At 34.4% G+C, this 13,189-nt stretch overlaps 1 protein-coding gene across 4 annotated transcripts in view; it reads right to left on the reverse strand.

The window, feature by feature from the left end:
* Positions 1 to 4,403: 4,403 nt before the first annotated feature.
* Positions 4,404 to 13,189, reverse strand: part of LOC123552794 (uncharacterized) — an 87,088-nt gene continuing 78,302 nt past the window's right edge. For all 4 annotated transcript variants that reach the window (XM_053540871.1, XM_053540873.1, XM_053540870.1 and 1 more), the window contains exons 2-3: positions 12,300 to 12,464; positions 4,404 to 6,716 (exon numbers count right to left, since the gene is read on the reverse strand). In XM_053540871.1, coding sequence (XP_053396846.1) covers positions 6,328 to 6,716; positions 12,300 to 12,464 — 554 coding nt within the window. In that variant the 3' untranslated portion in view covers positions 4,404 to 6,327. The remainder of the gene's footprint in view (positions 6,717 to 12,299; positions 12,465 to 13,189) is intronic.

Raw genomic sequence — 13,189 nt, forward strand, 5'->3', positions numbered from 1 at the left:
TTATATTATAATTGAAAATAAAATGTTTAGATCCATCAGCTTAAATTTTCACGATTCGCATGTTATATCAATTGGAGTACTTACATTGATGTTTATTTGATATGTCATTATTTTGAACTATTTTACATCAAAACCTACTGCTTGTCAAAAGTAACCTGAGAAAAGACATAGCATTGACTGTCTAACACTTAATATATAGGATATATTAGATTCCAAGCAGCATTTATCCTATCCGTATAACGGCTACTAGGCATTATTCTAGAATTTGAGGTAAAGTGGCATTAAGGCTGACCACTACCAAATCAAATGTAAGCCTCCGCAGGTCAAAAGTAGTCCAAATATAAAAAGTGCTAATCTTTCTCCCTTTCCTCGTGCTCTTTCTCAATAGCACCGTGTTTTCTTTTACTCTACCGCGTTTCAGTATGTATGTGTAGCATTCTGTCGAAATCGGCATGATCCTATCGCATTCTAGATAAAAATGGCGGCGTAAGAATTTTATGTCTCGAACAGAGACATTGAAAGAAGCGAAAAGGAGTAAATTCAGCGGGCTGTATTTAACGAACTGTAGTTTTCTTATATAAAAGTTAACACCCCTTTTTATTTTTGTTTTTCTATTGTAGCGATATAGTTCTTTCTGGGAAAATAAGTCTCTGAAAATCTGATATGCTAGAAAATGTCTAAAAACCGTTATAAAGTAATTGGATTTTATATGAAATAAAGAAGAGCCGGATTTAGTGGTGTTAAGCCTTTTAATAAAATCTTCCAGAAGATTTTGGAAGCATAGAACGCAACCAAGCACAATAATAGCAGACTCGGATTGATTGAGTCTTATGAGAAGTGATGAAGTGCCCAAAACCCCCCTATCTCAAGTCTCCTAGTGTCGGCTTTAAGTCGTTTTTTTCTGGTAAATTATATGTGCGATAGAATAAACAAGTGGAAACCACAGGTCGTCCAACACGACATAAATGTTGCAGGCTCGGTTTGTTGAGCAGATCACAGCTGTTTTCAATGATGAAGACAGTGAAATGATAACATTAAGATTTTGCAGGTGATGAAACTGTAGTAGAATTATGGCGCGTTACGAAATACTTATTTTATAAGTATCAAAACAAGAGCAAAGATCCATTGGTGATTGCTGCGGTAAACGATTTGTTTGTTTTGGGTGTAGCGCTGTTTTTCAACTATACGATGGACAGTTGACCTAACCAGTTTTCGTGGACTAACCTATTCTCCGCAAGTAAATGTCATTTCCTGACATGAATCAGAAGTGAACTTATTTCAGACAAGATGTCTTTAATCAACCGTCACAAAGAACATATTTGCCGCGCCGGAAGATAGAACTCACAACCCCGTGATCCATAGATCTGCACTCTCCCTACGAAGCTAAGCCGTCAGATGCCGTTAAGCGAACGCACTTCACTCAAAACTAATTCTCATAGCAATGTATGCATTGCATTAGCTCAATGTTGTATATATACGACACAAATAACAAGTAATACATTCAGATATAGAAACACACAGTGGGGCACCGCCTTAGAAGAGTCAGTGGTGAAGTCTTACACCGGTTTAACTGTGCAGATAAAATTCATTCTTAATCACCATCATATCATAAAGTCTTAATGGGGACGAAAGTTTGAAGTAATATATATGAGTAATAGGAGACATTTCAACGAACATTGCAAGAGTGAAAACGGGATCTTTTCATAAGACAAGACAGCGAAATTCATAATTTTGTCTGTAGATACGAATAGGAAAATGTCAGTATCTGAAAAGTGGATTATGTGCTACGTTTTGATATGATCCAATTGCTGCCTTATCAAACTGGTTTCAAGGTTAAGTTTTACAAACTTTGAACCGGTTTGTTTACCAAGACAGATGTCTGGTAAGTAGTCAAACAGCTTCAAACGTTCATGAGATGGATTTAAATAAAGTAGATATCACCTTAAAATAACATGCACAACTGCATTTAAAGAAAGGACTTCCCCATTCACCTGCACAAAGAAAATGGAATATAAACAAACCATCGTTACTGATGGATCGTTTCATTACAATCTGAATAGAAAACAAATATGCATGTTAAACATGAATATCGTAAAAAGTGATATTTTAGATAGCAGTGCTCATAGAAGAGCCATCCATGGGTACAACAATCAAGTATTTTTGAGGGCAGTTGTTTTACAAACCGGTTGCCGCATTTCCTGAATAAGACAATGAAAATTTTATAATTGAGGTTGTGCTAATATATAAACCTAAATTCCTAAAGACGTTACAGATTGTAACTATACAGGCACAAACAAAATAATATTGAATGATTTCGATAGAATGTATTTTTTACTCGGCTGTACAATATAGTCGGCTTGAAATAAGGCCAGTCAAATGTACTTGCCATTTTTACCACTATGAATAATTATCGTAGGAATTGTATATAATAAAGTTCGAAACTTTCAGTAAATTGATTCTGTTTTGCATGTCAACAGAGACACTACCTTGCTCGTAATTTGAACATCTACAAGGACATTTTGATGAAAACGAACTATGTTTGGATTAAAGGAGAAATACATACAAACGGCTTATTTAATTCTATGAGGAGGAGTGTCTGTATCATTTCAGAAACATGAAAATGTACACGCACGCACGCACGCACGCACGCACGCACACATGCACGCGACTTTGTTAATAACTGTTGAGATGAAATTTGTACGTATAAAGAAAAAAGATTAGGAGAAAAACAAACATCTACAAATATCAAAGATAGTACATTTTATTTCACTGGAATAGGATGGATTTCAATAACAATTATACAAATTAAAAAAAAAACAAATATAAAAATATTAAAAATCATTATGGAGACAATGTGGAATAGCCGATTTCACCCACACACTCGCAAAATAATCAAACTGATCCATGTACTTGACATACAAATACAAACCTTTATGAAAATACATTTGCTATGAATGTTGAAAACAGTTAGTGTTGGGTCCACCTAATCCGTAATACATTTGTTTTCCGTGAATTGCGACTTTTATTTTGCATAATCCAAATATAAACCCTACACAAATTTAAATGTCTTCGAGACTGGTAGTAGGATTTTTCTAGAATATCTTTAATAATGTCATTTTCTGGTCAAAAATATATTTTCCAATTGCAGTAATTGAGGAAAATCATAATTTTGCAGACTTAAAGAATTTTTTAAAAAATATTTTCTGTTCATGGAAATGTTGCTTCTATGCTAACTAAGATATCCTAAAAGTTTAAAAAAAATTTTTACACAAAGTGTAAAAACAAAATTTCTTTTACATTTTTTTTAGTATTTGTTTTGTTTTTGTTGGTTTTAACGTCGCACCGACACATTTATAGCTCATATGGCAGCTTCCAGCTTGAATTGTGGAGGAAGACCCCACGTGCCCCTCCGTGCAATATTTCATCAGTGGCGAATACCTGCGTAGAACCACCGACTTTCCGCAAGCCAGCTGGACGGCTTCCTCACATGAAGAATTCAACGCACCGATTGAGGCTTGATCCCACATCGTTGAGGGGCAAGTAATTTGAAGTCAGCGACCCATAACCATTTGGCCACGAAGATCCCTGATTTTCGGGAGTAAAATGGCTAAACTTTACTATGGAAAATACCCAATCGAAATTGTCTCCTTTGACGATAAGTTCTAAAGTAATCAATACATCTTAAAAAGTTAAAAGTATTTTTTTTCAAACCCTCAGAGTTCTTTAGAATGGTGAACAACCTCAAAAGTATCGCAGAAACAATGGGAAAAATCTTGTTATGGAAAAAGTGGACCAAGCATTATATGTTTTCGAATTTGCAATTTGTTGAATTGACGATATAACAGGTAAATGATATTCTCTGAAAAAGTTTGTAGCTAAATAGACTTTTCATGTTATTCTCATAATTTTAGGTTTTATAGAATGAACCATAGTTACCTGGCCACAATTTAGATTAATTAAATTCCTTAGTTTTACAGTATAAAACGTTCAGGAAGCTTTCCCAGAACACTATTATTTGAATAAAAAGGATCTAACATAAATAATTTCGTTTCTTATAAATGCTAAACACAGTCAGAGTTAAAAAATGTATACATTATGGAGATCAAACTAATTCAACTGTGAACTAACATTTGTAATTTTTGTACGAATGATACCGGCTAACCTTTAGAATCAACGTACTTATTATCGTCAGGGCAGCGGTGGTCTAGTGGATAAGGTGTCGGCCGCTCAATCCCGGGGTCGTGGGTTCGAGCCCCACTGGGGTCACGACCATGACTTCGAATTCTCATATGACACCAGTACTGGTTTTCCAGGAAGCGGACTCGAGAGTGGTTCATATAATCTTGAAGTTTCATTATCAATTACAAATAAAGAATCAAAAACAGTAATTTGTAGTATAAACTTAACGTACTTATTGAATCTACACATCTTAAAGCCATTTTCACAGTGTTCAAATCTACCAAATCTTAAAACCTTCAAATATTCAATGTCTGGTCAATATTTTCGCATTATTTACAATATCTTCACCATTTTCAACCCTACAAAAATAAAATTTTACGTATTCTAAATATATTTCAATTACCAACTGGCTTTGTTTCAGATTTCATATTGTACACATTCACATTGGCAAGATTTGAGTAATGTGGCCATTCACTGATTATATACACCCGTTTTGAAAATAAATAAAAACAAATAAGGGTCAAATATTTACACAAAATCGGATGAGAACCTGGTAAAAATTGGTCCCTTATGAAATTAACATGAAACGAGTATACATTGTACGAACCAACTAAAATGACTGATGAACTAGTTATTCAGTATGCCGGTAAAATCGATATAATTTGTTTTAACCATTGAAAACTTATTATGTTCGAAAAGACAACATTCACTCAGGAAAATAGTGCCTCTAGTTTTGACAAGGTAAAAGTACAACCTATTACACATCTTATTTATGGCTAATTTTGTAATAACAGTATACTATGAAAAAAATTGAAATAAGCTAATTTACGTGTTGTTGTCCTCGATACTTACAGGCTTTGTTCTTTTTAACCACAAACCAATCACAAAATCAAACAAGTTTGGATGCTCATTATTGCTATAAAAATATTACAAAACAGTAATAACAAAATATTGAGTTAGCATTTGCCAAACTGAACAAAACAGTTAAAAATCATGAACACATGTTTGTCATGTATTGAGAAATTGTAGTATGACTGAGCTCACGACCTTGTCAAATTTCATAGTTATGTTGCGTATATTTAAAATGGTGAAACAGGAGTTCTGCTAATTCTTTTAATTTAATCGCAAATTATTCTCAAAATTGAAAGGTATATTTGAACACGATTTGATACTTAACCAAACCTATTATAATTTTTGGTTGGCAAGAAGAGGGGAAAAACAACAACAACAACATCAAACACCCTACGGTAGAGAATCAAACATTCAGTAAGACTTCATCGGAGACCTAAATATGATTTTTATCATTTTCTTATATCGATAAATCTAATATGTCTATTGCTGATGAATTTACTTCTTCGACGTCACTGATGCTTATGAAATTTGCATAGAAACATCTTCGGAGTAGCAAACTCCTTGGAGACATCGAGACATCTGATACAATCATCTCAACAATAATACATTTATCTGGTCAGAGATGTCTCCGGAAATGAAAATAATACGTTGGTCGAAAAATCGAAGTCATATACAGCTTGTCCTAATTTAGGAGCATATAATTATGTACTATCTAGAAATGCTTTAAGTAAGTTAAGACAGTTGGCAATAGTTACAGCTTATGTGAATATTGCGTCTTTTACAATATTCTATGTCTTAGCATTAGCATACTCTACTTTGTCGAAAGCGCTTTAAATGAGGCGTCTGTAACAGGAATAATTCGCTGAAAATAGAAGCATTAAAAGCTGTCGGGCGAAGTGTAAGTAAACCCTGCATATACGGTGCATAATACTGTGACTCTTCATAGAATGTATTTACAATATTTAATACTCTTGATTTGGGATGGATCACAGTGGAAAAAACAACATATCACAGACATTTTGTAGGCAGAGCGATACCCAACCGCCAGCCCAAGGTCAAAAACAAACTTAAGCCAATTTTTTAGATAAGTATTAGATATGCTTATATTAAAATGCATTGTGCTTTTGTTTGGAATTCGAGCATATAATGTTTTAAAAGGCTTAGTCTATATCTAAACATGGGGTAGGGGAGGGTTCGTTCTGACATTAAGTGTCTGCGAAAAACATGGAAGCTGGAAGAATGAAGACTCGGTTTGGAATGTGTTGATCTAATATTGGCTTGCATATACCACAATATCTATGTCCGTGGTTTTGAAGCTATATAGTACCGTTCAACCTGATATAACCCAACCAGGCCGCATCTCCTATCCTTCAAGCGTTCAAGAAAAGCTCTGGCCATATCACACATACTTAATCCATCTTCACATTCGCATAACACAATGAAAGTATAAATATCACTGTCACATGTTGATTTGAAAAACGTAACACGCCTGAGTTTCAGCTTTTCCGGACATTTCCATAATATGAAATCGGCACCGCTCCATGTTTTCCACGTTTCTTCCAGACGACCAATGTGTCCATCAGTTTGGAAGACAGAAAGGAAATAGACACTGTCCTTGCTCACGGGAGTTCTGGGTAATGGTTTCACTTCGTTTCGAAGAATATATTCAAGTTCGTCATAAAATCCTGAAAACAGATATAGTTTCAAAAAATGTAATGACAAGAAATATTTTGCATTCCGTAAAGCATGCTGCATCTTTCCTTTTCTCGTTTAAACATTTATGCCCTTCTGCGTGCATACATAACATCAGAAACACTTTACCTAAATCAACTTAATATTTAACACATACCATAGTTTGCAGTATATGGACGGAATTAATTATGAACATTTGCATTTGTAGAAAAAGTCTGAGCCGTACACTAATGTCTTACGACAAGAAAACTTATCTATTAATAACATTTGCTTGGAAATATAAGAAAGTTACTAAATATATATATTATGGTCTAGAAAGACACGAACAGTTCAGAAATAAAATATGTATAAAACATGTCTTTCTAAATAAATTTATCTTAACTATTACCATTTTAACATTCATTTCAAAATTGTATAAAATTAAATGTAAAGAAACTGAAATAAAAAAAATATGCATAACCCAAACGAAAATCTGTTTGCAAAGCTCTTATTGATTTCATAGAAGACAGAAATGCACTATTGCTTAGTTCGATAAAATCGGGACTGATGTGTCTAAACTGCATCATTCTATGGCTTTCACAACTGCTTTATGTTTCAAGTAGTCAGTAAAAGAGGTAAGTAACAGATGTTTATAGATGATTTAGATATATTTAACTGTATTTAAAAATGCATCATAAGTATGTTTATTTGTTGAAATGGATTTTCAAAGTTATGCTATTTGCCAAACAATAATAAAAATGACGATTAAGTTTCATGTTTTCTTATCGAGCTGTACATGAACATTTAAAATTTAATTGATATCATTACAGGAGGTGGATACATTGTTGCAAAAAGGCAGAATATTACTTTTAAAATTGTTTGGAACTTTTATGATTTTTTTTTATATTGAATTGATTAGGCAATAAAATCCGTGAAAAGATTAAACTTTATGTTCTGATTCGTAAAAAAATAATAGTTTAACTTTTGTATAAGCCTTTCATATAAGGCTATCGTAAAATAAGGTGAAAGTTGATGTAAATGCTGGCAAAGAATTTGCAATTAATTATTGAAACGCAATGGTATTTGTGAAGAATTCTTATTTGAACAGATATCATAATGACAATTTTATGGAAACGTCCTGGTGCCAGCAGAGAGAGATATATTTTTTGTCTTACGTGCGACTTACTATCTCCTACGTAGGACTTAGTTCCCCTGCACATGATTTAGTTTCTGCTACGCAGGACGCAGTATCTCCTACGTAGGACTTACTATCTCCTACGTACGACTTTGTATCTCGTACGTAGGAGATAGTGAGTCCTACGTAGGAGATAGTAAGTTCTACCTAAGAGATACTAAGTCGTATGCAGGGGATACTAAGTCCTACGTTGGAGATAGTAAGTCGTACGTAAGACAAATTTAAATCTCTCTGCTGGCACCAGGGCGCTTCCATAGGTTTAAAACTGTATACAAACTTAATTGTTCTATTTAGCAAAGTTAAATACATTTGACATAAATATGTAAGATAAAATATTTTAGTGGAGAATAGCCACTGAATATCTTTAATGTTTGCAGAATTGTGTGTTCAGTGAAGTTTGCTATTTCAGTCATTTATACCCCAGTCACACATACGGCGCGGATAGCTACGGCTTGCTACGGATAGAAACGTAGTAATCCGTACCGATTCGTACCTGAGCCGTACGAATTGATACGGATTTCTACTTTAAGGTACGGCTCAGGTACGGATCGATACGGATTACTACGTTTCTATTCGTGGCTAGAGGTAGCTATCCGCGCCGTATGTGTGACTGGAGTATAAAGCCTGGGCATATTTTATAATCAACTCACATTCAAGCCATTTACACTTAAACTTGCTTCATAAAGGATCGAAATTATTTTATATGAGTTCTGTTCGCATTTTGAAAATAGAGTACAACTTCTCCAGAGCAGCCCTCTCTTAAGCAAAAACCTCTCTATAACAACATCATCATCAAAATTTCTCTAAGCTGAAATATACTAGCAAATTTACCTCTCCAGAACAACAACCTTTACATAAATTTCAATATTTGTATCTCCCAAAGGGTGTTGCTTTACAGAGATTGCACTGTAGCTTAAAATATTTCCTGACTGAAATAGTTTGGATGGTTTTGTAAAAGCACATTAGACAAAACTCCATAAGATTGGGAAAATAATAATCGTGATCTTGTTGCTCATAGTATATTCATTGTTTGTAGTGTTATCTATATTTAGATATTCATTGTTTGTAGTGTTATTAATATTTAGATATTCATTATTTGTTGTGTTATTTACATTTACATGTAGATATTCATTGTTTGTAGTGTTATTTATATTTAGATATTCATTGTTTGTAGTGTTATTTATATTTAGATATTCATTGTTTGTAGTGTTATTTATATTCACATGTAGATATTCATTGTTTGTAGTGTTATTTATATTTAGATATTCGTTGTTTGTAGTGTTATTTATATTTAGATATTCATTATTTGTTTTGTTATTTACATTTACATGTAGATATTCATTGTTTGTAGTGTTATTTATATTTAGATATTCATTGTTTGTAGTGTTATTTATATTCACATGCAGATATTCATTGTTTGTAGTGTTATTTATATTCACATGTAGATATTCATTGTTTGTAGTGTTATTTATATATAAAGTGTCCGAAAACAGCCATGTGTAAATTGTACATTCTAGCTGATTTATAACTTGAAGTGGCATGAGACACACTTTATGACAACATACAATATGAATGAAAAGAAATAAATGACATTAATTAGTACAGACATTTCTTTGTTGTTCTACTGTTTGAGTGCAGTTAGAATCATACTTGTGTGGGAGTTCATATAGATTATTTATCAAAGAAGTATCTATCTTTACTTTACAATCTTGTTATGTCACATACATTGTTCAAGTTTTAATTTATAAATAGCTTTTGGAAACAAGCACGCTTATGTATTTATAGGTTATTAGCTTTGTATCGGAAAATATGCACGAGTTCTTCAGCGGAAATATTGCGCGACTTTAGGAGCGCAATATTCTTCCGCTGAAGAACTAGTGCATATTTCCCGATGCAAAGATGATAACCTTTTTATTACATACGCATCTACACGTATAGATATAATGGAAATATCATACATTTGTTCAATAGCCTGAATAGGATTGACAATAGTGTACTAAATAGAAAAAAAAATAGTGCAACAACAAACACTGAGTTACGGAACGCACCCGATATGAAATTCAGGCGTCAGTGTATGGAAAAATATTGACGTTTCCGGTACCAGTGTAACTTAACGGGGAATACAAACGAGTTTGTAATAAACTTTCTTACAAGCAATTGTATAGGTAAAACGACTATAAAGCCAATAAAGGGATTTCTGAATATAGCGAACAGTTCTGCAATTCTGCTTGAAACCTCGGTATAACCACTGGCCGTCATTAAACCAGGTGCATAGTTTGCAAAGACATGGAAAAGTATATTAAGCCTCTGGTCTTAAATGATACTGATACCATAACTTATCGCCAATGTTCTGTAAAAAATATAAATCAAATAATTATACTGTATTCTACGAATCCTGATATTTTTTCTGATAAAGATTGTTCGTATGATGGATTGCAAGCCTGATTCATAAAACTAAACATGATATTTAAGCAGTTGCTTTCGTAAGTTGATCGGACACATATTTAAGCTTTTTCATATTTGGCCTCTTAGTGTAGCATTGACATTTGGACCAATGACCTGGATTTTGCGATTTACATGTCGTCTGGATTATTTAATAATTGATGCTAATGTTATGAAATCCATTCTTACTAGAGAATTAAAAAGATATGGAATGAACATGGATTTGAGGTTTTTGGTTTTTTGATCTCTACGTGTAACCTTGACCTTGCACTGTGTGACCTGGACAATGTACGTTGCCCCGACCAAGCAAACAATTGATGATTATTTTATAAAAAAAATCAAGTAGTTTAGACGTCATGATTGTGATAAATAAGTGGTAATAGCAACGGCTTAGAAAATACGGAGCGTACAAAATATTTTATATACATTTGTCCTCCAAGTATGAAGCTGGCATTGCCCCTGATGATCTGAGCTGTGTACTCTGCACCTGGACACGGTGAGGTTAATAACTTATGCCTGTTTTACGAAAATCGTCCCAGGTGTTTAAAATTTAAAAATATAGAGCAGAAACGATGTTAAGCTATTGAAGTTTGACCGCAGATGACCTTGAACTTTGTGACCATTGTTGTGTAATCTGCACGTCATCTTGGTAAAGTAAACATTTCATTTCACTTGTCTGAAAATCTTCAGAGCGGGATAACAACATTAAACGGACACAATGTAAAGTTATATGACAATTGACCTCCGAATGTTACCTTGACCTTGGATCTTGTGACCTGTATTGTGTGTTCTGCATATATTCTGAATGAAGCTATCAACTAATGCTAATTTTAAACAATCTTCCCACATGGAGCGGATATGACATTAATCTATTTCTCTTTTGTGCTCAAAATGTAACCTTGATAATGGGCTTGTGATCCGAGTTTTGTGCTCAAAATGTAACCTTGATATTGGGCTTGTGATCCGAGTTTTGTGCTCAAAATGTAACCTTGATATTGGGCTTGTGATTCGAGTTTTGTGCTCTGCACGTCGTCTTGATGAGGTCAACAATTGGTGCTAATTTATAAAAATCTTATGGTTTATATGAGCCGTGCCATGAGAAAACCAACATAGTGGGTTTGCGACCAGTATGGATCCAGACCAGCCTGCGCATCCACGCAGTCTGGTCAGGATCCATGCTGTTCGCTTTCAAAGCCTATTGGAATTAGAGAAACTGGTAGCGAACAGCATGGATCCTGACCAGACTGCGCAGATGCGCAGGCTGGTCTGGATCCATGCTGGTCGCAAACCCACTATGTTGGTTTTCTCATGGCACGGCTCATATGTTATCAGTATGGTATCATTCTCTGTACATAAAGTAGTCCGACTATCATAGATATAAAAACTCGCTCGTTTATAACAAGATACATATGTTAATCGTTGTTATTCTCACGGACTTGGTGCAGGAAAATGTGAGAGATAATTGCGTTGACGTCAAGACAAATGTGTTCTGAGAAAACAGTGCAAGTAACCAATTATTTTCTTCTCCTGCAGGCGAAATATGCCTTAAAAGTAATTCTGAAGGTTTAGTAATAATTTCTTACACACGCTATGTGGAGCAACGAACTAATCGGTTGTTCCATTCTAAAACAAATATTTGATATGCATCCTTTCATTAAACTTAAACTGTTTTATTTTCTTATTAGTATCAGCCAATGTAGAAGTGCAATGAGATTATATACGATTATCTTACCGGAAAATAATAGTTTAAATCCATTTAGGAGCGGACTTTGGGTGCGTTTCCCATGAGCAATACGTAGCAGATGTAGAAAAAGCTTAAGAAGTACTTTCTTTGCTTAATATTAGTTGCCAACAGAGAAGCTGGTTTGAAAATATTACAAATTAAAACAGATATACTTAGCAAATATATATTCGTAAGTACCTTAAAGAGTGGCATGAAGAAACGTTATAGGTAACTTACCGGTGCCGGCGAGTCTGGCTGGTCCATTCTGTGGCACTGGAAGTTTTCTACAGTTACGGAACATGAGTGGCTTATTGCTGTTTTGTTGGGCAGGAATGTTATGGTTTGAGGTATTAGCTGCCAGGCTCGTGCAAAACACTGCGTAGTCCACATATGGGAATGGGTCTGAAATTGCGAAAGATATCATCATTATATATTATATATATTATACCATGTCATTTTTTTCTTCTTAAGGAGATTATTAAAGTACTGGGTAGTTTGACTGTTTGAGTACATTAAACATACAGAAGAATATGTTTAGCTTTTGTGACCGCTCAATGTCCGTCGTCCGTCGTGTGTCGTGTGACGTGTGTCGTCCGTCCGTCAACGTTTTCTAAAGAAATCTTCTTCTTGAAAAGCACTGGGCAGAACTACACCAAAATTCACAGGAATGGTCCTTGGGTGGCCCCCTTTCAAATTTATTCAAAGAATCGCATTCCATGCAGAACTCTGGTTGGCATGGCAACCAAAAGGGAAAACTTTGAAAATCTTCTTGTACAAAATCACATGGCCTAGGGCTTTGATATTTGATATGTAGCATCAGCTAGTGGTCCTCTACCAAGGTTATTCAAATTATCCTCCTAGGGTTAAATATGGCCCCGCCCCGGGGGTTCCAAGTTTTACATAGACTTATATAGGAATAAATGTTTAAAAATCTTCTTGCCTGAAACCAAAAGAACTAGGCCTTTGATATTTGGTTTGTAGCATTGTCTTATGGTCCTCTACCAAATTTGTTCAAATTGTACCCCTGGGGTGAAAAGAGGCCCCGCCCTGGGTGTCCCAAGTTTTACATAGACTTATATAGGAAAAAACTTAAAAAATCTTCTTGTCTGAAACCACAAGACCTAGGC

The sequence above is a fragment of the Mercenaria mercenaria genome, chromosome 4 (assembly GCF_021730395.1).
Source record: "Mercenaria mercenaria strain notata chromosome 4, MADL_Memer_1, whole genome shotgun sequence".
Classification (NCBI taxonomy): domain Eukaryota; kingdom Metazoa; phylum Mollusca; class Bivalvia; order Venerida; family Veneridae; genus Mercenaria; species Mercenaria mercenaria.